The sequence below is a fragment of the Lissotriton vulgaris genome, chromosome 6, assembly GCF_964263255.1.
Source record: "Lissotriton vulgaris chromosome 6, aLisVul1.2, whole genome shotgun sequence".
In the NCBI taxonomy this organism is placed as follows: domain Eukaryota; kingdom Metazoa; phylum Chordata; class Amphibia; order Caudata; family Salamandridae; genus Lissotriton; species Lissotriton vulgaris.
Genome location: NC_141694.1, coordinates 489,916,127 through 489,942,070, shown reverse-complemented (window position 1 = coordinate 489,942,070; position 25,944 = coordinate 489,916,127). Strand labels below are relative to the sequence as shown.

The 25,944-nt window shown below is 45.7% G+C and overlaps 1 protein-coding gene across 13 annotated transcripts in view; it reads right to left on the bottom strand.

Annotated features, from left to right (window-relative positions):
- The window catches only part of RIMS1 (regulating synaptic membrane exocytosis 1), a 1,970,833-nt gene extending 1,965,524 nt beyond the window's left edge, over nt 1–5,309 (bottom strand). For 12 of the 13 annotated variants that reach the window (XM_086926498.1, XM_086926484.1, XM_086926488.1 and 9 more), the window contains exon 1: nt 4,682–5,309. In XM_086926498.1, the coding sequence (XP_086782624.1) occupies nt 4,682–4,836 (155 nt within the window). In that variant the 5' untranslated portion in view covers nt 4,837–5,309. The remainder of the gene's footprint in view (nt 1–4,681) is intronic. The other variant, XM_086926493.1, reaches the window with a different exon arrangement.
- Between the last annotated feature and the right edge of the window lie 20,635 nt (nt 5,310–25,944).

Genomic DNA, 25,944 nt, shown 5'->3' with positions numbered 1-25,944 from the left:
CAGCCAAGGAAACCTTCTTAAACAAATTGCAGGTAGTCCAGAACACGGCGGCCCGCTTGGTAAACAATGCCCCTCCTAGAACAGCCTCTCTTCCTCTACTCCAAAAACTACACTGGCTTCTGGTGCGGAAGAGGATAAAATTCAAGATCTGTTGTATGGTTTACAAATCTCTAAACAACCTGCAGCTATCTGACAGATAAGTTGGCCAAATATATGCCATCTAGGCCCCTCCGGTCAGGGTCCAAAGCTCTCCTCCATATCCCTCACTTTAAACAAGTTGCATGGGTGGTAAAGCTTTCTCCCACCTTGCTCCACTCTACTGGAACCAGCTCCCTATTCACCTGTGTCAATGCACTAACTTCCTGGTTTTTAGAAAGCTGCTGAAAACCACACTGTTCTGATTCATATCTCATTGGTTGGTAATGGCAGTCAAAGCGCGGAGATACCCCAGTTGGGGTGATTCGATCGCTTTATAAATAAAATAAATAAATAAGGCTAACAGATATTAGGGTAATAGTGGGTTACTTGAGTGGTGGCGCATTTAGGGAAAGGTGGAAACTGATTTAACACATTAAAGTTTTAGATTTGAAATTGCATAGAGGCACACCTCAATGTTTGTTGGGGGAATGATTTTGACAGTTAAGTGTGATCAAGACTTTAGAAAGGGGCAGTACGTTCTACATGCTTTGGCATGTATTTATAACATGTTACTTCCCCCCCCCCCCCCCCCCCCATCTCTCACTCTTCCTCCGTCAGGTATTTCACTCTCACTCTATCAGGTCTGTTTTTTACTGGGGACTCATAAAATGTTTAAATCAATCATTCACAAAATATATTCAATAGATGCATGTATATTATATTTATATAGCGCAAACCTAGCCAAAAGGCATAATATGCATGGTGAGTTTGATATTATATTATGAAGCGTCTACTATATGTCTGTGTATTCATAAAAAAGAAATAAATGTGCCATGTATGATTTTGTGGCAAACAAATGTAAATAAAAATACACTGAGAAACACCTTTGCCCTAACTTTTAAAAGTATTTCTTTTAATAAAAATGTCTTAAGTCTATTTTGTTTCCATACCCAAACTAAAGGTGGTGTTGGAATCAAATAGTGGAAATCTGCCTCACACAATCTCTGAAGGTGAATAAAGTATGTTTTAACAGAAGAGAAAGTATATTTCATCGGTTTCATGCAGTAGCAGATCTTATATCAAATCCTCTGGCCTCAGCTAAGAGATCTGGAGCACTAAAGGCTTGATTCAGAACTTCAAGCATATGGGATATCCACCACATGGTGTCCGATGTCCAATGAATCCTATCTAGAATGTGTAAAAAAGTCTATGCACTCTAAATATGGCCAACAGCACATTTGCTGCTTTTGGATCGAAGTACTGCATCCTCCAAATTTTAAATCAGGCTGAAACTCAGCTAATCCCGGAAAAACAAATACAAATACGTTTTTTCACACATTGGGATAGGGGCAGGATCTCTTAATTGCAGTTAATATTGAGGGCTGCCTAGATCCAACCACCTGTTTTGCCAAGGGAGCAAGTTATTTCACTCACTTCCTCTGCTATCATGGCTTATCCCACCAATGAAATGGTTCCTGCTTTCATGAATAATCCACGCCGGTCTTTCCCGGTCAGCATGAAAAAACGTTCTGCTGTCACACTATTTATCTAAAAATTAGGTGCAAGAATTTCTTGACTTTCACAAAAATATTAACGATCAAATCAGAAGCACTGATATTTCAAAGAGTCATGATATTTCAAGTACAGTTTCCCGGTATAAAGTGCAATATCCCCTTTTAAATCAACTAATTTCTACCTCTCAGCCAAATATTTTCAACACTAAACATTGCATGATCTACTGGAACAGAGGACAATTAGTAACGATGAATACTTACTTCCTATCATTCAACAGCAAAGGAAAGAATTTCTTTCGACATGGAAATTGATCTGTATGCTCATTGGGATCCTTACACAAACAACGGAACTTTACAAAATTCCTCAAACCAGCAATAGGAAAGCACAATGCAAAAGTTACAAGGATAAATATTTACTTAGATCATATTGAGTCCATGTGTTCAAATTGTATATAAAGTGAAGTATATATGGTGAAGAAGGGGGGCACAAGCAGGTCAGACAGTATGCCTATATCAATGCTCCTTCACCAAGACCCTGAGGATCTGCTGATACTAAAATAGCTAAAACGTTATAATCACTAAGAATACATATATCTGCACTCGAGAAGAAACCTTATACTGATCTGACACTACAGTAGGAGGTTGCCAAATGCTGAACTAGGATTAGAGATGTATAGAGTGTGTACTAGCTCTTCTGCCCCTGGGGCCCTGTATGGTAGTGTAAGCCCCTCCTTTCAACCTTATATGTTTTCTCCAAATTTCTAATGATTCTTGGGGGCACATATTCTATGTATCACCGTTGAGATAAACATAGCACTATTTCCCAATTAAAGATGCGAAGCTGACGAGACTTGTTTTCTTGCATCTTTGCGTCAACAACTCAAGCAATCTAATTTCCAAACTGCAAAAAAGGCAGTGGACATCACTAGTAAGACACTACAGGGTCATGTGATAATACTACTTCTTACATGTATTAGCTCATCTGAGACATGAAGGGAGTGGGGCTTTTAAATCCCACCTTTGCCGAACTAAGGAACACTTACCCGAAGCCATGGGTTTCTTGCAACCCTATCTGTCAAGTTTGAGAAAAAAGCTATTTCATGGCAAGACAAGGGAGATGACAAATCAATAACTTATTTGGACAATGTATCCTCTAACACATATTTTCTCCTGGTTGGTAGACACGTGGGCAGCATACCGGTGAAATAAGGCAAATACTGATCAACGAAGGTATCTATAAAAAGTTACATTTTCTTGCAATGGTTTTAACAATATACTGAGATACAGCCTTGTAATAAATGTATAGTAATACAAAAAGCAACGCTACTTCAATACTTTTGTGCTGCTTGCAAGATGCACCAAACCCTATGCAAAAAATGCTGAGCAGCGTAAGAACCATAACATTAATTATTATATTAGCTTGATTGAAACAAAACCTCGTGCAGGAGGAAGGACACATGTTTGGGGTTTTATCATACGAGTACGTATGACTGCTTGTATTTCTGGTCAAATGTTTCAAATATGTTTACAACTGTGGTGATGCCGCTGTAAAACACGGTCCTCCTGAAACACTCGGGTAGAAGCCGCTGGCCATCAGGACCACAAACAGGAGAGAGGATAGCCGGCGAAGCGTCTGACACGATGCTGTGAAGCAGCCACACCCGATATGCCGCTAGCTCACTCGCAGCCTCCAGCCACTGACTGCCTTCATTCCTCCTTTCCTTCATCCACGTGTCTCGCCTGACTGTGGTTTTACTGCACGGACAGACCAACCACGTAGGCCCCATGGTAAAGGGCCTCAACCCCCGAACACAATGGCTTGTGGGAGGCCTTGCTCGTGCATTCTTCTGGGAGCAACAGCGGTTTCGCTGTACATATGATGGTGTGCAAGGCTGGGTGGGGCAGAGGCAGGTCAGCTCGCACGCTCGTATCACTGGGCACGACTATAGCCTACGCTGCTTCAGCAACAGGGTGGGGGTCAGCCGCAGAATTTACAGTTGGAAAAGTTACTAACCCTGACGGTGAGGTTGGTCTACTTGAGCAATCAGAACGCACACCTGGCCTGCATATCCTTACCTTCGATCAGCTATATACTTCCCTCAAATATCGTGTGCATAAGGGTGACACAGACACGGGAGGGGAGCGGAGTCGGTGGGGACTGGTCTGTCAAGGATGACAGTAACATAAATGGGGAATGACACTGCACACAAATTTGGGGGCTGCAGGTGCACTCATACGATGACAACTATCGGGGGAAGAGGAGGGTAGACTGGTCGTGGTGATGAACTGCATATAGTGGGCCTGCCTGGGACGAATGTGGGTAGAAGGCTTCACTCGCTATTTGAAACAAGTGTCGCGCAGAACCTGCACCTCGTTCCAATGCCAGGAGCACGGAATGTACCTTTCCTCTGCCCTAAGGTGTGGTGAGGAAAGAGAGGGGGGTCTGTGAGATGCACAAAGCCCCTAGTGGAACCCTCAAGCCACAGAAAGCTGCCCATAGAAATAGCGGCGGGGCAGTGCATGTTTCTACCGAGCTGAGAAAGGGAGTGACATCAGCCGTCAGGTGCCATGCTCGAAGGGACAAAGATGGCACAGCCCACAATGACGTAAACTGCAATCAATGACATCACTAAAACTGGTCTATCAGCCAACAATCCGAGGACGGACAGCATTAGTACTGCTCTAACAGCTCTTGCAAAACACATCCTTTAGTGCACCATATCGAACGACCCTAATAAAAATCCACGTCGTTATTTTCGTGGAGTAACTATTAGAGGGCACTCCCAACAGAGCCACGTAGGGAATACACCTAATGAACATTCTTTACACCCCCTATCCTGTAGAGCAAACCCTCTAATAATAAAAAGTGTCCCGGCTACCCTCGTGGAACACCTTCTAGCACACCTCTTATATAAGACCATCCATATGGCGCCCCCAAATCATCCCCAAAAGGCACTCCGATAGCTTCCACCTCCCCTACAAGAATCCCCATGTTCACACGCACGCACACCGGTGCTGGGGGCGCTTACTTGAGCATGGCCTCTTCTTTCTCCTCCTCCTGCTTCTGCCGGTCCATGACTGCCATGATGATGCTGCGCTCCTCCTCGGTCAGGTGGCTTAGGTCAGGGATCTCGGGGGCCGGGCGCGGGCCCTGCACCAGGGGGGCCCCCAGGGACGAAGACATACTGAGCGCTGCTGCCTCCGCCCTCCCCCGGTGGGAGCTCTGCTCAGGGCGCTGGGGTCCCGCGGTGTGGCGTCTCTGCCGGGCTGCCTGTCGCCCCTACGCTCATACTGGCCCGCCGAGCACAGCCTCTAGGAACGGGAGCCCCTGATAGTGGGGAACCGGTAAGGGCAGGTTCGAGGCCGCGGGGGCTTTCCCTTGGTCTGGAGGGTGCGAGCGGCGGGTTGTGATACTGTGCGGGGATACTGGGCTACGCCGCTTTTCGCACGGGCACCGCCTCCAGCCGCTGCCTCTCAATGGGAGCCACCAGCAGCAGCTTTCCATCCGCCCGCCCCGCCGGCTCTGACTCGAGCCCGAGCACGCGCCTCCACCTGCGCGTGCCCGTTGAACGCTGTCACCCTTTCACAGCGAGCGAGCGCCGCGTAAGGCAGCCACTGAACGCGAGTTCACGCGCCTTGAATACAACTGTTCTCGGGCGGGGCAGCGTCCTTGCTGCTTGCCATTTTGGGGACAGGCTTAGTGTAACCATTGGTCAGTCAAAGGTCAAATGTTCAAGTAGGGTAGGTCATTATGATATCAAGGCTGCATGTAGGGTTGACGAACCGTTTCTTTTCTTTCGATTTCGAGAAAGGCACATTCGCTGACATATTCAATGATCATGAATGACCGTGTCCATTCGAGAGAGATTTGTGTAGTTTCGTTGGCCATCTTGGACAGCAGTGGCTTGTCATAATCCTCTACGAGGATGAGGTAGATAGTAGTCAAAAGTTGTAATTAAAAAAAAAATGCGCTTGAACAGGATTTTCATTTTGGTAATTTAGTTTGTTAGATTGCATTGAATTTAACATTTGTTTATAGTGACTACTACCTTATGAATTTGTTATCATGCTTATGAGTTCGAAACACTAAGACGTTTAACGCACAGTTGCTGCTCGCTCGAACCTGAAGTCGCCCATGCAGTTTAACACAACGACCGTGTCCCCGCCCTGCTCCCAGGGGGTTCTGAGAGTCTCCCAGTAACCTCACAGGTAAGCTCGCAGGCCTTTGTCCTTTTTTTGTTTCCCTTAAATGTTGAGTCGTAGAATCAGGACCTGTGTGCGCGCCTCGCCCCTCCCAGGTTACGCGCTGGATGCTCTAAACACTGTTGCTGTCGCGTGCACGCTATTTCAGCACAGTGGATAGCTCCAGTCCGTTCTTCTAGCCTTACCAGTTTCACTTGCAGCCACAAGTGAAACGGGACAAGGTTTTGGAATGCTCATTTTGTCAGTAGATCGACCTAACGTTACAAATGACAGCGGTGCGTTCATCACTGCTTAAAAACTTCAAATACATCAAAACTTTCTGCTTGTCTCTTTCACGTCAGTCATATTTTTCTGTTATGTAGATGCTTTTCTTCGTTGTGATTATTATAATTATAATAATAGGAATTATTAATATTATTATGTTATTATCATCGTGCAAAATATGAATAGAAACCCGGCCTTAGGTTACTTATTACATTCTAGTTGGTCTAGTTGTAACAACACTACTCCCGTGTGAAAAGAACATGACATTCCAACTGATTGAATTGTGGCGGCACAATGGCTTCTGCCAAATCCAGCAGACAATGTGAAAATAGCTTCTTGAGCTGAAAACCAGCTGCCTTAAACAACTCATGAAATGTAAATTCTTCATTAAATATTCTTCATTAAAATACAAACATGTGTTCACCATAGCTGAACTCGTTTAATAGCTTGTAAGATAGACGCGATGAATAGAGGCCAAAACAGTAAAGCTACATCAACTGATATGAACATTTCTAAATTTAGGAACAGGGAGCAATATAAAACTGGAACATATGAGGTGATGAATTGAAGAATAAGGATATGTTCGCAAATAGTCCTATGACCTGTGAGCAGGACTTTGGATTTCAGAGTTTTTATTTCAATGCTTTCATCCACTTTTGTCTTATACACTGTGATTTAAACAACTATTTTGAGGCAAAAATAGATACACTATAATAAAATACACGAAACTTCCTAAATTCCCCTTTGCATTTCAAACTCACAACTGTTCAAACATCAAAATGAAATTCAGTACTTACGTTTAAACGATATTTCACGTCATTGCTTAAACAATTGTACCTGGAAATCTACACAGTGCAAAGCCAGTTTTTTTTTAAAGTGCATAACAAAACAATGTATTATGTTTTTGATAAGAGAGCATTTTGGGCCTGGGTTGATAACCAAGAGCAGAGGGACCCAAACCAAGGCAGTCTGACTGAGGTTTTTCATCAACATAAGCATATACCTCGCCTGGAGCCCTATCTGGACTTTATTACAAAGCCGAGAGACAGGACTCTTTTTATCTAATTTAGAATGGGTACCCTTCCACTTCGCGATCGTACCAGCAAATGAAGCCCCCGCACCAAACGCCCGTGGACTGTCCAAACTGTGCTGGTGTTGTTGAAAATATCCCTCATTTTTTCTTCGTATGTCCAGCCTATATAAAACCTAGATTGGAATGGCTTAAACCTGTGTGCCTGAAGCCAGAAACCAGGGACCACTCTGTTGCACTTAGAATACTTAAGGCTGATGCTAGTACAACCCTAGCCTGTAGGGTGGCGAAATTTCTAAGCTGGGCATGGTTGATTAGAATAAAGGCTTTATGAAGAATCTGTATAATTAATTGTTTTTAAACTCCCACAAAGCTGCTAAAGTTTAATACACTTTTTACCTATTCATTGTTAAAAAATAAGTTTTTTAAATGAAATTCCCCTTTTAATGTCTTTATTAGGGATGTGTTTTAATTTGTAAATGTGCTTCTATGATATTACATATTGAAATAAAGCTTTGTTGATTGATTGAATTTGGAATCCCTGCACGCGTCTATAAAAATACTATTGGTCATCTTTTGTGGTCTTTCTTTAGAGATCTCTAGGAGGACTTGTAATAAAACTCAGTCTTCAATAGACAGCCAATGTAACCTGTTTAAGGAAGGGTTCGAATGACAGAACGTTGGGAAGACAGTTCAAACGCAGGCAGCAACGTTTTGAAGTGAAATGAAGAAGATATTTAAGCAACTTTCAATATAATGCATTACCATAGTCAATTCAATTCAATTCAATTCAATGCAATTCAAGTTTATTTGGAGCAAAGATCCTCAAACATTTTAAAAAAGTACATTAAAAATTCATCTAAAATCACAAATTATTGTGAAAATATCATAACATTTCATATTATACACTCAGTTTTCCTTTGAACTTTGCCCATAACCTTATATATCAAATTGTATAACATTTCAGTTCAAATCCCGTTTAAGAAACACTTTCACTTTTTGGATGAACTTCCCTATGGTATACTGTTAGAGCGCGCAGGTCACCCAGCTAGGAAATTTTTACTAACACTCACCTGGGCCCATAATTCAATAATAACACATTTCAATAATAACACATTTGATCGATCAATGTAAATAGGAATCTTAACCTATTAACTAACTAACTACCTAACTTTAACTAATCCCTAACCATAGCTCTGCTACCAGAAAAATATACTGTTAGAGCGCGCAGGTCACCCAGTTAGGAAATTTTTACTAATACTCTCCTGGGGCCATAATTTTTAAAACACACCTTAACATCACTTGGGTAACTCACGCTCTACTATCAGTATGACTTGAGATTTCTCTTCACTATAATTCCTATATCTATAACCTAGCAAAATAGATACTAGGAACCTAAACACACCGGATCAGGGAGTTGAGTTAAAAATCAGATAGTCAAGAACATTTATAAACAATTCAAAATATGAAATAACCACAGACTCTGGGTAGGTTCAAAACTTTATCTAATCATCATCATCATATCGATTTACAAAAGGGGGTGGTGATGAACAGAGTGTCTGAATTGAGCAGACCACTCTTACCCAGTCCAAAGATCAGGGCTTGATCCATCACCGTTATTTATCTCACTGCCCCATCCCAGCTCAGAACATGGCTATATGCAAATCAGTCTGTCCCTGGCCCAGTGCATCATGGGAACAGGGCAGACTAAACTACCAAGCCAATTCTTTACCAGAAAGGAGACACCCTAAGCGTGGAAGGGTATACTCAGATGTGAGTCCCTTGCTCATTGCACCATCAGGATTCAAGCAAACCGGGCCGAAGACGGCTGTAATGCCAGAAACCGGTCCCCGGGAGCTTGTTTCCTTCCCAGTGTAAGAATTGGCTTTTGTAGTTTGGTTTGCCCTGTTCCCATCATGCACTGGGACAGGAACAGACTAATTTGCATACAGCCAGGTTCTGAAACTGGGATGGTGCAGTGAGCTAAAAAACGGTGTTGGATCTAGCCCTGATCTCTTGACTGGGTGAGAGATTTCTGCTTAATTCAGAGACTCTGTCCCTCACCACCCCTTGTTGTAAATATTTTTGTCCACCCTAAGCGTGGAAGGGTATACTCAGATGTGAGTCCCTTGCTCATTGCACCATCAGGATTCAAGCAAACCGGGCCGAAGACGGCTGTAATGCCAGAAACCGGTCCCCGGGAGCTTGTTTCCTTCCCAGTGTAAGAATTGGCTTTTGTAGTTTGGTTTGCCCTGTTCCCATCATGCACTGGGACAGGAACAGACTAATTTGCATACAGCCAGGTTCTGAAACTGGGATGGTGCAGTGAGCTAAAAAACGGTGTTGGATCTAGCCCTGATCTCTTGACTGGGTGAGAGATTTCTGCTTAATTCAGAGACTCTGTCCCTCACCACCCCTTGTTGTAAACATCATCATCATATGTCATGAGCATAAGATTAAAACATATTAAGCTATCTATAATCAAAATCATGGGTAACGTATAACTATGTAAGAGATAGAGTATGCTAAGCATTTAAGATCAACCACTGAAAGGGAAGGTAAGAACAAGGTACATGCTAAATTTAGATAACAATCTTTTGCAACCTTGATTGAAGGAGGGTCAAGAAAGGGAACATACTAAACCCAAAGACTTTCACAATTAAAGAAAGCAGTTAAAGAAAACTTATTGCTACAGGGAAGGTAAGATTTGGAACATGCTATTAATTCAGCTTATCTCCTAAAGGGATGGGGGAGAAAAGGAACATATACTAAAGTAGAAAACGATTTAGCATTGACTAAAGGTGGGTTGGCAAATGGAACATACTAAGGTCAGAAATACATGAAAAATATCTCATTTATCAAGGGATAGAGGAGAGAAGGAACATATGCAATTAGATTTTGCAATAATCGAGAATTTTGGAATGCAACTATAGAAAAACAAATCACCCACACAGACTTTATATTTACCTAGGATAGAATGAAGACCAACCCTGGCCACGGGTCAGATTGGAAAAGTCGGGAAGAACCCTGAAGGACTTAGGTGCCAGTAGGCGAGCAGGTGCAGCTCATGGACAGTCAGGACAGGATAACCCCAGAATTTGGATCAGGACCGGTTCACCAAAGGGTACGACCAACACCTGCAGCTTCTCAAACACTCTAAAGGGCCCGATTCTCCCGCTAAACTTTGAGGAAGACTGGCTACTGGGGGTCAAAATTCAATCATGGTTCAAGCAACGCTCGCTCCTTTTCCTCAATGTTTATATTAACCCAAGCACTCGGTCAAAAAAGGGTCACCTGGCGCGCCTATCCACAATCATGAGCGATCTGGCCGGGGACCACCCCGAGTCAGATTGCATAGTGATGGGGGACTTCAACACCAATCTCTTCCAGGGCATTCCTGCAGACTATGACGGACCATCCCCACTGACATTACTGGAGGTGCCAGACCAATCTAAGCCCCCAACTCAACCGCACTCGGCCCTGGGTGAGCTCTGTGTGTTACAATTCTACAGCGCCGGGTACCTGGTAATGAATGGAAGGACACCAGATGATACCCCCCCCAATTGGACCTGGACAAATGGCAATAAGAAAACTTTTTTGGACTTTACCATCTGCAATGCAGACTTGTTCCGCCAACTTCAGCATACAACCACGACAGGAAAGCGATCATCGTCCACAGGTCATTACCCTTAACATTAACCCGGAGTATCATACCCCCGCTTCAACCACTTGTACCGTGATCCATACCGAGAATTTGAAACGCCTAAGATGGAGCGACAATATAAGCCCCAACATCATGAAGGCAAGTTTGGCTCTTATCAATAGGGACACAGATCGGATGGCTACCCCGATTCTGTATGGACAACTTTTTGCTCCCAATTGGTCATGCTTTTCCCTGCACAACAACATCAACATAATGCTAGCTCCACCCGGCAGTTCTCACTCTCAATTCAATCGAGGGCGTTGAAGAAAGCCAGGAACAACGCCTTGCGGGCACTTATAAAATCCCCTGGAAATAACAATCTTAGATACGTGTACAAATCAGCGCAAAAATCATTCAGGACGGCCTCACAAAGAGACAAACGATTACAACAAAATCAATTATGGGCTAAGCTTCTCTGGGAAAGCAAAAACCGCAACGCAAGAAAATTTTGGGCCGCTCCAACTCGGGGCCATCAAAAGTTGGGTCGGCAAACATACAGGAATCACACTGGGCTGCCTTTTTGACTGACCACTTTAGGTCTCCAGAGAGCATGGCGCCAACAGGAACCAGCCCTTCCAAAGGAGCAGTAGCGTCACCAAGCATCTGTAGGCGCAAGAGCACAATCTGTGCAGACTACCACTCAGACGACATCAAGATCACGGAAGAAATGGTGGCCAACGCTATGTCAAAAGCAAGACCGGACGGGGCTCCGGGCCCCAATGGCTTACCCCAGAGACTGTTTAAATCCAGCATAGCTCTTTGGTCGGGACACATTACCAACTTGTTCAACTTTGTGCTTAGAACTTCAACTATTCCAGGCTCCTGGCGCGGAGCAATAATTCATCCAATTCATAAATCAGGCTCCCAAGCTACCCCAAGCAATTACAGACTAATAGCCCTCCAGGACATTGAGGCGAAGCAGTACGCAGGCATACTTCTGAAGGAGCTAAAGGCATGGGCAGAACGGCGCGAACTGTTACCAATAAACCAAACAGGCTTTACTGCCAATTCAGGGACCACAATCAATTTGTTTACACTATCTGTAATTATTGACAAAACGATTGTGACATCTAGATCAGTACACTGCTGTTTTGTTGATTTCAAAGCGGCGTTTGATCGGGTCCCAAGGGCAGCTCTATGGGGTAAATTGAAAAAATGGGGGATTCCTGAAAAACTCCTGGATGCAATAATCCAACTATATTCACACACTTGGGTCCAGGTGAAGCTGGGATCCGGCACGCACTTCTCACGGAAAATTATGACATCCAGAGGAGTCAAACAGGGGTGCGTGCTGGCCCCCCTCCTTTTTAACTTGTTCATAGCAGATCTGTCAGTTACACTAGACGAGGTAAATAGTCACCCCCCTAGGGTCGGAGGCGCAGCAATAAGTAATCTTCCCTACGCCGACGGCCTGGTTCTTTTCAGTCTCACGCGAGTCAGGCTCCAAAGGCTTTTGGATAGGTTACACAGCTATACAATCAAGAACCAACTCGAGGTAAACTTAAAGAAAACTCAAGTTGTGTCCTTTGGAAGGAAACGTAAAGGCTGTGGTGTGTGATCATACAATAATAAAAAACTAACAACTGGACGCACATACAGATATCTAGGGGTCCACTTTGATGCTAGGGGTAACTTCTCTAAACAGCGCAATGAAATCGCTGTAAAAGCCACGCCCCTACAAGTTTATTTATCTAAGCTCGCTAAAGAGTTGTCCGGTCCAACACTCTCATTCCTATTGGAAATTCTGAGAGCTAAAACCGGACCCACTCTAACGTATGGGATCGAAATATTCAGGGGCAAGTTAAATACAACCCTGAACCAACTTGTGACTAAGATATACAAAAAAGTCCTCCACCTCCCCAAATCTGCCTCTGCTGCCCAGATCAGGCTAGAACTAGGTTTACTAAATTATGAGGCTTCTAACACTGGCACCTATCTAAACTTCTGTCACAAACTCAGAAAAGCAGCTACAGGTACTTTAGAGTCTTTAGTTTGGTTGGAGATCAGCCAGAAAAACCCCGGAGGTTCGTATGGCCGCCTCTTTACTGACTCTATTCGCGAAATGGCGGCGGGGGACCTATGGGCCCTTAACCCTAGCATGACCGCATTTAAAACTTGCATTAAAAAAAGCGTCAGAATGTGCTCACTAATCATGGATAAAGGGCATCTCTGCAAACGCAGCCACGCATGGGCAGTCATGAATTCTTATGGGCACATATCCCCCGCTACTTACCTCTCCTGTACCTACTCACTGCATTTAAAGCTGAGTTTTTTGGCAATTAGACTGGGGGTTTGGCGATTTTTAAAAGACCTGCCCTCGTGGCTGCGACCCACGGAAGATCTAACATGTAGAGGGTGCGGGAAGACAACCGAAACGCTAGAGCACGTGGTCTGCTTATGCCCTACACTTAGGTCCCAACGCAGACGAAAACTCAAAGCAGAGTGGAACAGGCTGGGAGTTTGGACCTGTAGACAGGCAATAATCACCTCCCTGTGCCCTGAAAATACAGCTCTAAACATAGCCTTTACAACATGTATTCGGGACGCATACCGCATTTTTACAGCAAAGGCGAGAGGAGCAGTAACTCCCCGTTCTCTCTCCTGTCCAGCGGTCTAACCCAAGCTGCCTTTTAGTTCCAAGTTTTAAGATAAAAAAAAAAATAAAAAAAAAATCCCATTTTAATATATTAGTGTCACCAAGCAGCGATTCATTCTTATGGACTGCGCTTTGACTCTAGTGGCCAAATTCTTAAAATTGTGGGGTTTTATGAGTTTTAGTTGTTAAATAGTAGTATATAAAACCCTCTGGTTCCTTTATTAAGTGTTATGGCTGTCTACTCATAAACGTTTTTAATTTTAAAAGGTGCAATATAAATTAAGAATAGGACTCGGTCGATCTTTCCAATTAATTGTGGTAACATATGTCTTGAACTTTTTTAACCTTAATGTACATATTTGAGAATTCATTGTGAAATGCTTTTAAGGATATTTTTATTTTATCCAAATAAAGATTTTTCTTCTTAAAGGTGGGTTGGAAAATGGAACATACTAAGGTCAGAAATACATGAAAAATATCTCATTTATCAAGGGATGGGGAGAGAAGGAACATATGCAATTAGATTTTGCAATAATCAAGAATTTTGGAATGCAACTATAGAAAAACAAATCACCCACACAGACTTTATATTTACCTAGGATAGAATGAAGACCAACCCTGGCCACGGGTCAGATTGGAAAAGACGGGAAGAACCCTCAAGGACTTAGGTGCCAGTAGGCGAGCAGGTGCAGCTCACGGACAGTCAGGACAGGATAACCCCAGAATTTGGATCAGGACCGGTTCCCCAAAGGGCACAACCAACACCTGCAGCTTTGGTTGCAACGCCTGCGCTACTCCCTCTCTGCAAGGAATCTGCCAATAACCCCGATTGGGTTCTCGAACCTCCCAGCAGAGTGCTCCGCAGCTCTCTGTATCAGTCACCTATAGAGTGTGTTGGGTCAGTGACAGGTCAGCTATTCGGACAAGTCAGACAATTTCTCTAGCTAAACCTACGCTAGTTATACTGTTTTTCGGGTGAGTGTACCACCCCCCAATGTTGCAAGTGTAAGGATCCCCAATTTTGATTGGACAAAGGAGGAGGTTAAGTCATCACACCACCTACATTTTATACTTTCTCAAGCTTAATATTCAGTTTCTGTACCCACCCCTTAAATTCCAGGTTCTCATGACATATGCTGTTCAGCTAACAATGGTGAATACGATATTCGTATACATTTGTTGTAAGTTTAGTTCAGTTCAACTTCGTTCAGCTAGGTCGCAGGTCAGGTTCCCAGGAGCATCTCGGCTGAGGCTGCCAGCTGGCTGGGTTCCACTGCTGCAGAGTTATTTTCCCTCCGCAACGTGACGTGCGCAGTAAGGACTTTAAAAATGGAGTAGTAAGCACCTCCCAGGCCCAAAGGATACGATACATGAAAAGCAAGAGAAAACAATTTAGAACACAGTAATAAATGATTACACTCTATACCATGAATCTCTATACTGCACACATTACTTTATAATAACTAAAGCATTATTGATTATGCAGAACAGATAGTTTTGCGAAAGAGGCAATGCAAGCCTTGAGCATGTGAGAACACAGAGCAGCCATCTTAGTTTTAATGCACATACGCAACAGTTTTCCCTCCAAGACATTGAATACGTCACGTCACATGGTTATGACCGACGCATGCGCAGTCTAAATTCCCGCGTAGCTGCGGCCATTTTTAGTATGCAAGCGTATTACGGTTAATAGACACATAAGCAAGCGTCTCTCGGACACCCAAATGTCGTACAAGGGACAGATTAGTAAGACAAACAGGTTGATTACATAGTTAAGGTTATTCGAGGTTCATGATTTAAAGCAAGTCGCTTAACGTGCTAATCCTTGCTCCATCACACAGGCTATATCTTAGTGGCTCATTTCTGTTAAAAGGATTAATGTCTGAACCCTGTTTTTAATTTCATACTTTTTAAAAATTGGCCGTAAAAACTCAATTCGAATATCTAAAACCTTCTGACAGTCCAATATTATATGTAAAATGTCGCATGAGGTTCCCAAGGTGCAGGTGCATTTTTCCTTACTGACCATCATAGAGCCTTTCACCCCATTGCTCGCGTAGCAGGGATTCACCCCAATTCTTAGCCTTAATAAATCTCTTCTTAGTTGACAGTCAGGTAGCCTATCGATGTAAGTGAAGTGCTGTTTGTTTTGCCACACAGTGGCCATAAAGTGTAGTGAGCTTTTTTTCAAGAGGTAATCTTGGTCCAGTGCCCGCAAAATTTCTTTACCCTGATTCCTAAGTTCCCTCTTGTCAACCATAATCAGATGAGTGTTGGGGCACAGTTTAACCTTCATTAAGCAACACGCTTTAGTGATAGTAGCTCTAATCTCTTTTGCCCATATTATTTTGCTCTTTTTGATTTCGCGTTTGCACCATTGTGAAATTTTAAAATCCTCTCCTGTTCCTAAACGCAGCCAGAAACGAAGTAGGGCCATAAATGCTAATATATCCCACCAGGTAGTTCCCAATTCTAGTCTCACTGCCTGGACCATTGACAACTTGGTCAATGAGAATAGATTTTTCGCAAATTTTTACCCTCCTCGGCATCCCAACCATATTTGCCGCTCAAATAAAGCAATTCTGCACCATACAAAAATTGTGGAGGTACCATAGCTTAGTAACCTTTTAAAAACGGTCTGTCGGACATTGTGCCATAAGCCGCATACATTTTTTTAGTCCACTGACTGATCCTGACAATCTCAGCTTTAGTGCATCTAGGTGGGTATGCCATTGCAAACTTCGTTTGAACCACATTCCCATATGCCTATATTCTACTACCTTTTCCAACTTATCAGCACCCAGGAACCAAGTGAACTCAATTTTCCTTCGACCAAAGCCTAAAATCTTTGTCTTGTCCATGTTGACAACAACCTTTTTAAAACAACAATATTCATTGAACCTATTTAACTTTCTTTGCAGACCAATTTCAGTTTGATCCATAATTACAAGGTCTTCCGCATATAATAGGCATGCAATATGCTTTCCATCTTGCTTCGGGCTTGCCCCATTTCCATTACCTAAATTTAATGACAAGTCTGTGATGAACAAGGAGAACAGCAGAGGGGCCAATACACAACCCTGCCGCATCCCATTACCAATCTCAATTTTCTGAGGTAAATGTAAATGTAAATGTAGGTATACTTATATAGCGCGACCTGTCACCACAAAGGGCATCCTGGCGCTTGCCTAGGGAACCCGTCCTGGTATTCCCCTGTGAGAGGCCCCGGCAGGGTATCCACAAGGTGAAAACCAGGCATCCCGCCGCAAGGGGCCGTTGTGGAGATTAAGCAAGCTATTGCCCAGAGTCGCAGAGCGTGAACTCGTGAGTCGAGAAGGCACCAGAGCGAGAATTATCGAGACCGTGGAATTTTAGCCCAAGACCCGCCGAGGCGGGGAATTGAACCCTGGTCCAGGGCCGATCTCAGCTTCCGGGTCTGCCGCCTCTAACCCCTGAGCCACACTTCTCCACAACATTAACATTAAAATTATCTGGGCCCAAGTATTTGTATGGAGAGACTGTATTAATACTAACAAATCCTTTGGGATATTATATCCAATCAAAGTCTCCCACAACAGCTCCCGGTCCACCACGTCAAAAGCTGTGCGGAAGTCCATGAAGCAGCAGAACAAACTTCCCATCTGCTCAATCTACTTTTGCGCAATGGACCAGAGAGCAAAATAGTGGTAGACAGTTGAATAGCTTTCTTTGCACCCTCCCTGTTCCAGGGGTACAATCATTTTTTCTTCTCCACAGTCCTTAAGCTATCCCAAAATTACTTTTGCAAAGAATTTTTTTATCCGATCTCAAGGAAATTTATTAATCTATAGTTCTATGGGGCTTTTAAATCACCCTTCTTATGGATTGGCCTTTTAATTGCTCTTCTCCAGTTTCCTGGTACACATTCCTGCTCACTCCTGACAGGCTTACCCAACACCTCAAAACTAGCACCTTGACCTTGTGCCAGGTGCCACCAGCCTACCTACCCCACTCCTCCCTCACCCAGGAAGTAAAACAAAAAAAAAGAAAGAAGAGAGCTCAGGGACTCAAAAAAAAGAAGAAGACGAAAAAGAAGGGATAAGCCCCAGAGACCTGTCCGAAAGAAAGGAAAACCTGGCTCAAAAAGAAAAAAGAACAGAGAAAAAAGACAATATACAACTAGTTACAGCAACTGCATTATGAGCCCTAAACTAAGAGATTAGGATTTGTTTGAAGAAATTTGTTGCAGTAGTTCCTGCGCTTTGGGGACATTGCAGAATACATGAAACCTACCGTTTAGATTTAGAAGCACTTTTAGTTTGCTTTGTTGTGCAATCATTGCCTGTGCCCCCTGTTCTTTAAATGAGTGCAACATTTTAACAAATTCATTCTGCCTTTTGGCTGCCGAGGCAGACATGTCAGGGAAAATACGACATAGTGGGACATCCGAGGAGGTGTACTGTCTCTGCTTTATGGCCTTAGATAGCATTTGTTCCTTGACCCTGTAATCACAAAAATTAACAAGAATTGTCTGCGGGAATTCGGCGTTAGGAAGAAGATGTGCAGGCACCCGATGGTCCCTCGTCAGATACAAATCCCCATTAAATTCTGGGAGGAATTTTTTTTCATGAAAGAGTCGACCCATTGTAGTGTCTGCTGCTTCTCGAGGCCTTCTGGAATTTTGAGAATACAGAGATTAGAACGTCTAGAGTGATTCTCCAGTTCCTCCAGTTTGTACTCCATTGCGAACTTTTGGTACTGATAAGCGGCAACTTTATCATTCATAATAGAAACTTGATCTTCCAACTGCGAGATCCTAGTCTCAGCCTCAAGAATTCACGCCCGAACCCGGGCCATGTAATCTTCGATTTTAGTAAGACGGGCATCGGTGGCAGCAATTTCCATGGATTGAGAAACTTTGAGCTCCTTAATCTCCTCCAGAATTAAGTTGAGTAGTCTCCTAGCATCACAATGCATAGTGAAGGACCTATTGTTTTGAGAGGAACTTTTCTGAGTTGAATCAGGCCCTAATTTAGGGCCCTATTAGGATGGTGGACAAACCTGCGTCCGTCCGCCACCCAGAGGAGGAGAGACCTTCCGCAGGGGCAGCAGCGGTCCCTCTGTGCAAATTAGGATGTGACCGCCACCCTGGCGGTCACATCCTGTATGTTTAACATTGCGGCGGGTGCTGCTTGAAGCAGCACCCGCCGCAATGTTAAAACTGCATGCTTCGCATTTGCATGCACAAAGCGTCAGGCACCGCGCGGTGCCTGCTGCTTTGTGCATGCAAATACAGGGGGGTACCATAGGTACCCCCCATGTGCAACCCCCACCCCGTCACCCTTGGGGCCCGCAACGGGCCCTCAAAGAAATCACTGTATGCCTTTCCACGGCGAAGAAGCCGCTGCGGAAAGGCATCTGTTCACCCCCATCCTTATATGGCTGGCGGTGTCTGTTAGTCACCGCCTCCATATTAGAGCTTTTCCGCCGCGGTCGTAAGGCGACCGCGGCGGAAAAGCGGCGGACGGTCTTCCTGACCCCCCAGCAATCCTAATCTGGCGGGGGGTCTTTGAAGGCTCCGCAGCGGTTTTTCCGCATCCTCCAGGCCGGCGGACACTTCCGCCGGCCCAGAGGATGCGGAAAAACTGCAATCCTAATGACCCCCTTAGATTGCGCTGGAGGTGCTGCAAAAGCTACAGTGTTATCAGATACTTCTGCCCAGCGTCTTCAGGAGCGGGTACCCCAGATGAGCTCCATCCGGGAGATGGCAAAGGTTGTGTTAGAGATTGTGGAAGTCACTACTGTTACACCCACAACCAATTCCCACCAGAAACTGGAACAAAATCACCACCGACCAACTCTTCACATCGCTCCACCAACACCCCCCTGCCCATTCATCAGACCCAAACCAAGCAGCCACCAATCTCACACAATGGATCACCCACAGTGCTGATGAATTGGCACCCCTGAAAAACAAGCCGACCAAACAAAATCACAAAAAAGCCCCCTGGTTCAATGATGAACTTAAGAAATCCAAGAAGACATGCCGATTCCTCGAGAAAACCTGGAAAAGAAACCCAACAACCGAAAACCTAGTCACGTTCAAAAACGCCACCCGCAAACACCATCAACTAATCCGTTCCACAAAAAAATCAGCATTCAAGGACCGACTCGACAACAACGCCCACAGCAGCAAGGAACTGTTCAACATCGTTAAATAATTCACCAACCCCTCAGCCGGCACCAACGATATCACCCCTTCCTAAAACCTCTGCGACTCCCTAGCCTCTTTCTTCCACAACAAAATCGCCGACATACACAACAGCTTCGTAAACCAATCCGGTGACCAGCCCACCCCACTCACCTCCGAACTAAATACCCCTCCTAACACCACCCGCCTGATGAACTCCATCCACTCAGGATCGCCAACCGACCCTTGTCCCCACCACATTTTCAACAAAGCAGACTCCATCATCGCTCCCCACCTTCGAGACGTCATCAACTGCTCCTTCAACTCCGCAACCTTCCCGGAAAGCTGGAAACAGGCCGAACTCAGCGCCCTCTTGAAGAAACCCACAGCAGACCCCACCGAACTTAAAAACTACCGCCCTATCTCCCTCCTCCCTTTCCCTGCCAAAGTCATTGAGAAAGCTGTCAACAGTCAACTAGCCTCGAATCCAACAAATCACTCGACCCATCTCAATCCGGATTCCGAGCCAAACACAGCACCGAGACCGCCCTCATCGCAGCTACAGACGACATCCGAAAACTACTGGACAATGGAGAAACAGTTGCCCTCATCCTTCTTGACCTATCCGCGGCTTTCGACACAGTCTGTCATAACATCCTTATACATCGTCTCAGCAACATTGGAATACAAGGAAAAGCACTGGACTGCATCATCTCATTCCTCGCCGGAAGAACACAAAGAGTCCGCCTCCCCCCTTTCAGATCAGAGGCCACCGAAGTCATCTGCGGCGTACCACAAGGTTCTTCACTTAGTCCCACACTCTTCAACGTCTACATGAGTCCCCTCGCATCCATCGCTCGACAACACAACCTCAACATCATCTCCTACGCAGACGACACCCAGCTGATCCTCTCCCTCACCAAAGACCCAAACACAACCAAAATCAATCTACACGAAGGGATGAAAGAAGTGGCCGAATGGATGAGGAACAGCTGCCTAAAACTCAACTCGGATAAAACAGAAGTCCTCATATTAGGATCATCCCCCTCAGCCTGGGATAACTCATGGTGGCCTCCGGCCCTAGGAAGCGCCCCCACACCTACGGACCACGCACGTAATCTGGGCTTCATCCTAGACTCCTCCCTATCAATGACCAAACAAGTCAACGCCATCTCTTCCTCATGCTTCAACATCCTACGTATGCTCAAAAAAATCTTCAGTTGGATCCCCACCGAAACTAGAAAGACGGTTACCCACGCACTGGTCACAAGCCGACTAGATTACGGAAACACCCTGTATGCCAGAACCACAGCCAAACTACAGAAAAAACTCCAACGTATCCAAAACGCCTCAGCCAGACTCATTCTAGATGTCCCCCGCAGAGCTCACATCTCTAATCACCTGAAAGACCTCCACTGGCTTCCCGTCAACAAGAGAATAACGTTCCGTCTCATCACCCACGCACACAAAGCCCTATACAATCTAGGACCCGAATGCCTCAACACGCGTCTTTCGTTTTACACCCCCACCCGCAAACTTCGATCATCCAATCAAGCCCTCGCCGCAATACCACGCATCCACAGGTCCACCATGGGGGGAAGATCCTTCTCTTACCTAGCGGCCAAAACCTGGAACTCCCTCCCCACCCACCTCCCCCTTACTCAAAACCACCTCTCTTTCAGGAAACAACTCAAAACCTGGATTTTTGATAAGTAATTTCCCACCTTTCCAAGCGCCTTGAGACCCTATGGGTGAGTAGTGCGCTATATAAATGCCAAACTTGAACTTGAACTTGAACTACAGAGAGACATAACCTTAAAGGAGTCAGGAGGCTCTCCAGCTGTTGGTTGGACACTCTCCGTCCCCTCTGCGCCGGGTGTTAATTCAGATTTGGCTTTGAAGAATAAAGGGTATTTTTTTTAGTTCCTTGGACTTCCCAGCCTCAGTGTCGCCCACGGATGTAATCGCCTCTGGTTCCTCTCAAATTTGTGCGATTAAAGGCCCGGCACCGGAAGAGGCAACAGGGACGGGTCTAAAACTAGTATCCACATTGGTAGAAGCCCCCACTGGATAGTCTTTCTGGGACAGCTCTGTGGTAGCCATCTCAGAATATTCTGTGGGCAATCCCAGGTCTTTCCTCAAGGCTGCAGCTCAATTAGCCCGGGCTTTTGCTTGTCCAATGCGTTTTTTGACCCTCTGAACAAAGACTGGGGGCATCAAGATGGGTTGCGGCAATATTTTTAGAAAATGTGCGCATGTGAAAAGTTTCAAAAAGTTCTATCAATCAATCAATCAATCAATCATAGCATTTATAGAGCATACTACTTACCCGTGAGGGTCTCAAGGCCCTGGGGGGTGGGGGAATGCTGTTACTGCTCGAAAAGCCAGATCTTGAGGAGTCTTCTGAAGGTCAGCAGATCTTGGGTCTGCCGTAGGTGGATGAGGAGGGTGTTTCAGGTCTTGCCGGCGAGGTGGGAGAATGATCTGCCGCCGGCCGTCGCTCTTCGAATACGTGGAACTGTGGTGAGGGCGAGGTCGGCAGAGCGGAGCTGGCGGGTGGGGTGTAGAAGCTGAGTCGTCTGTTAAGGTATGCTAGTCCGATGTTTAGTGCCTTGTGTGCGTGGGTGAGGAGCTTTAAGGTTATCCTCTTGTTGACGGGGAGCCAGTGCAGGTCTCTCAGGTGGGGTGTGATGTGGCTGCGGCGCGGGATGTCGAGGATCAGGCGTGCAGAGGCTTTCTGGATGCGTTGAAGCCGTTTCAGTAGTTTGGCTGAGGCTCCTGCATAGAGGGTGTTTCCGTAGTCCATCCTGCTGCTGACGAGGGCCTGGGTGACGTTCTTCTTGTTTCGGTGGGGATCCACTTGTAGATATTGTGGAGCATGCGGAGGGTGCTGAAGCAGGGGGAAGAGATGGCGTTGACCTGCTTAGTCATTGAGAGGGTGGAGTTGAGGATGACCCCTAGGTTGCGTGTGTGGTCGGTGGGTGTTGAAGCTGTTCCCAGTGCAGTCGGCCACCAGGAGTCATCTCAGGCCAAGGGGGTGGATCCGAGGATGAGGACCTCTGTCTTATCTGAGTTCAGCTTCAGCCGGCCGTTCCTCATCCATTCGGCGATGGCCTTCATTCCTTTGTCGAGGTTGGTTTTAGTGGTGTAGGGGCCCTTGGTGAGGGAGAGAATCAGCTGGGTGTCATTGGCGTAGGAGATGATTTTGAAGTTGTGCAGTCGGGGGACGTGGGCGAGCGGTGCCATGTGCGAACGGTGCCAGCTCATCCCTCAGCGCTGGGCTGAGGGATGAGCGCTGGGGTACGCCGTAGATGATTTCGGTGGCTTCGGAGCGGAAGGGGGGAGGCGGACGCTCTGTGTTCTGCTGGAGAGGAAGGAGGTGGTCCAGTTCAGGGCCTTCTCTTGGATCCCTGCGTTTTGGAGGCATGTTTGTAGTGTGTGGTGGCAGACCGCGTAGAAGGTGGCTGAGAGGTCCAGGAGGATGAGGGCCGCTATTTCCCTGTTGTCTAGCAGGGTCCTGATGTCATCTATGGCGGCGATGAGGGCGGTTTTGGTGCTGTGGTTGCTGGGGAACCCAGACTGGGATGGGTCCAGGATGCTGTTTTCCTCGAGGTAGCGGGTTCGTTGTTTGTTGACAGTCTTCTCAATGACCTTCGCCAGGAATAGCAGCAGGGAGATGGGCCGGAAGTTCTTTAGGTCATTGGGGTCTGCCTTGAGTTTCTTAAGTAAGGCGTTGATCTCGGCGTGCTTCTAGCTCTCCGGGAAGGTTGTTGTCTCGAAGAAAATGTTGATGGCCTTCCGGAGATGGGGTGCGATGGATGTGCTGGCTTTGTTGAAGATGTGGTGCGGGCATGGGTCTGATGGAGAACTGGAGTAGACGGTATTCATGATTTTGATGGTGTTGTCATCGTTTATGATGGTGTAGGAGAGCAGGCGGTTGGTGCGGATGGTATTTTTGAGGGCGGAAGTCGCAGTGGTTGTCGGGGTGGTCGTGGCGTTGAAGCTGTCGTGGATGTCTGTGATCTTGCGATGGAAGAAGGTGGCCAGCGAGTTGCACAGGTCTTGCGAAGGTGGGATGTCGTTGGTGTTGGAGCTGGGGTTGGATAGTTCCTTCATGATGTTGAAGAGCTCTTTGCAGTTGTGTGCGTAGTTGTGTAGGCAGTCTTTGAAGGAGTCCCTTTTGGCAGATCTGACGAGGTGATGGTGTCTGTGGGTGGCATCCTTGTGGGCTGCGTAGCTTTCCAGTATTAGGTCACAGTGCCAGTTCTTCTCTAGCTTTCGGCAGGTTTGCTAGGAGGCCTGGAGGTCTTCAGTGAACCAGCTGCCTGTCTTGCTGGTGTGGCTGTTGGAGGGTTTCTTGAGCTGGGCGAGGGTGTTGGCGCAGTCGTCGATCCACTGTCTGAGGTTGCGGGCGGCGGAGTCGGGTTCGCTGGGGTCAGCAGGTGGGCTGTGGCCGAGGTTGGTGGTTAGCTGGCTATTCGGTGACTTTGCTCCAGCAGCGGCGAGGCATCTGTTGGGTGCGGTGGTGCGTCGTGGGTTTCCGAAAGGTGAAGTGGATGCAGCGATGGTCGGTCCAGTGTAGTTCGGTGAGATAAACAAAGGAAAAGGAGCTTTGCGCATAGAACTCCCCCAGTGACCCTCTACCAAGTAGTACAAACAGGCAGCAGTGCACATGCATTTACTAAGCATGGGCGAATTTTGCGAATTCGCGATTTGCGGATCTGCGAATTCGCAATCCGCAAAATTCGCACGAATTTGTGAATTTTTTATTTTTGCGTGTTCGCGGGTGTTCGCGGGGAACTTTGCGTATTCCCGGGGCGCTTTGCGTGTTCACGTTTTTTTTTTGCCTGGTTCATCACTGCCACCCTCTCGTTTTTTATGCCTTTCTGCCCTCTGTACCACTTGTTTTTCTGCCATCTGCCCCACTCTTGTTTGTGCCCTTTTGCCCTCTGCCCCACTGGTTTCTGTGCCCTTCTGCCCTCTGCCTAACTCATGCCCTCTGTCCCACTTTGTGCCCTTCTGCCCTCAGCCATAAGTCAGCTTCAACAGGAAGCCCTAACAGATAAAGTATAGCAGGTGCTTGAGTTGAAGGTCAAATTAAGTTACACAGTCATTAATCACCCCAAGTTTGGGGTGATTAATGATTGTGTAACTGAATTTGAGATTCAACTCTAGCACCTGCTTTACTTTATATACATTATAGTACATATTTTGTGGGCGTATAATTTGCTATGGTGAGCAAAGTGTTAAAGTCATCAACTGTGCTGGTGACAACCACAAGTGCCCAAAGAAACCGTAATTTTTTCCTGATTTTTTTTGCTCCAGTTGAGCCGTTTACAATTCCCTGTTTTTTGTTTGTCCCCATAAAAACTCCAAAACAATAATAAAATTGATCACAAAAGCCAAAAAAAGTACAAAATGTTCCAAAAAACAATAAAAAAATATAAAACAACAAAAAGAATTAAAAAAACAGTTCTTTTTAGAACCACCTCCAATTTATAAAAAAATGCTACATTTAAAAAAAAAATCTGTCATTCTTTTTTCCCCATGGTACGCTCCCCGGTTCGCTCCCCGGTGCGCGTACTGGGCGCTCCTCCCCGCCCCTTTTATGGCCCCCACATCAAACCTAGGGGGTCAGGGGGGTCTACCCTGCCCCCTTTTGATCATTTCCCCCTTTGTTTTTGCCACCTCTTGTGTCTCGATCCTACCGAGACACAAGATGGCAGCCGCTCCGGACTGTTTGGAATGTTGACAGACACCCGAGAGCCAATCAGCTTTCCGCGCGCGAACTCGCGTAGCGCGCTGGAGCGCATCCCGGTGCGCGCCTATAGATATATATATTTTTTTTAACCTAAATCACTCAAAATCCACTGGAGCACATATCTTGAGAGATAGAAAAGGCACATTGGACTACCAGTCCCTAGAATTTTGCCAAGTTTGGTGGAAATCCATTCAGCCGTTCCGGCTAAAAGGGAGTCCAACCGCCCTATGGAAATTAACATGGGGAAAACATGTTTTGGGACCCCCCTTTTATCTCGGCCCCAGCTTGACGAATCCCCCCCAAACTTTCAGGGAAGGAGCGGAGCGCAGCGAGGCAAATTTCAGGAAATTTTCAGGCAGATTCCTCAATCGACGCCAAAGTTATTCCTAATAGAATGTTGCGGTTTCCCTATAGGAAATAATCCTAACTATAACTACCTACGTGCGACCGCCTGTAGGTAATATATATATATATATATATATATATATATATATATATATATATATATATATATCGACAGGAACTCCGCAATACCACCTCCAATCCCACAGGACCGGCGAAGCAGG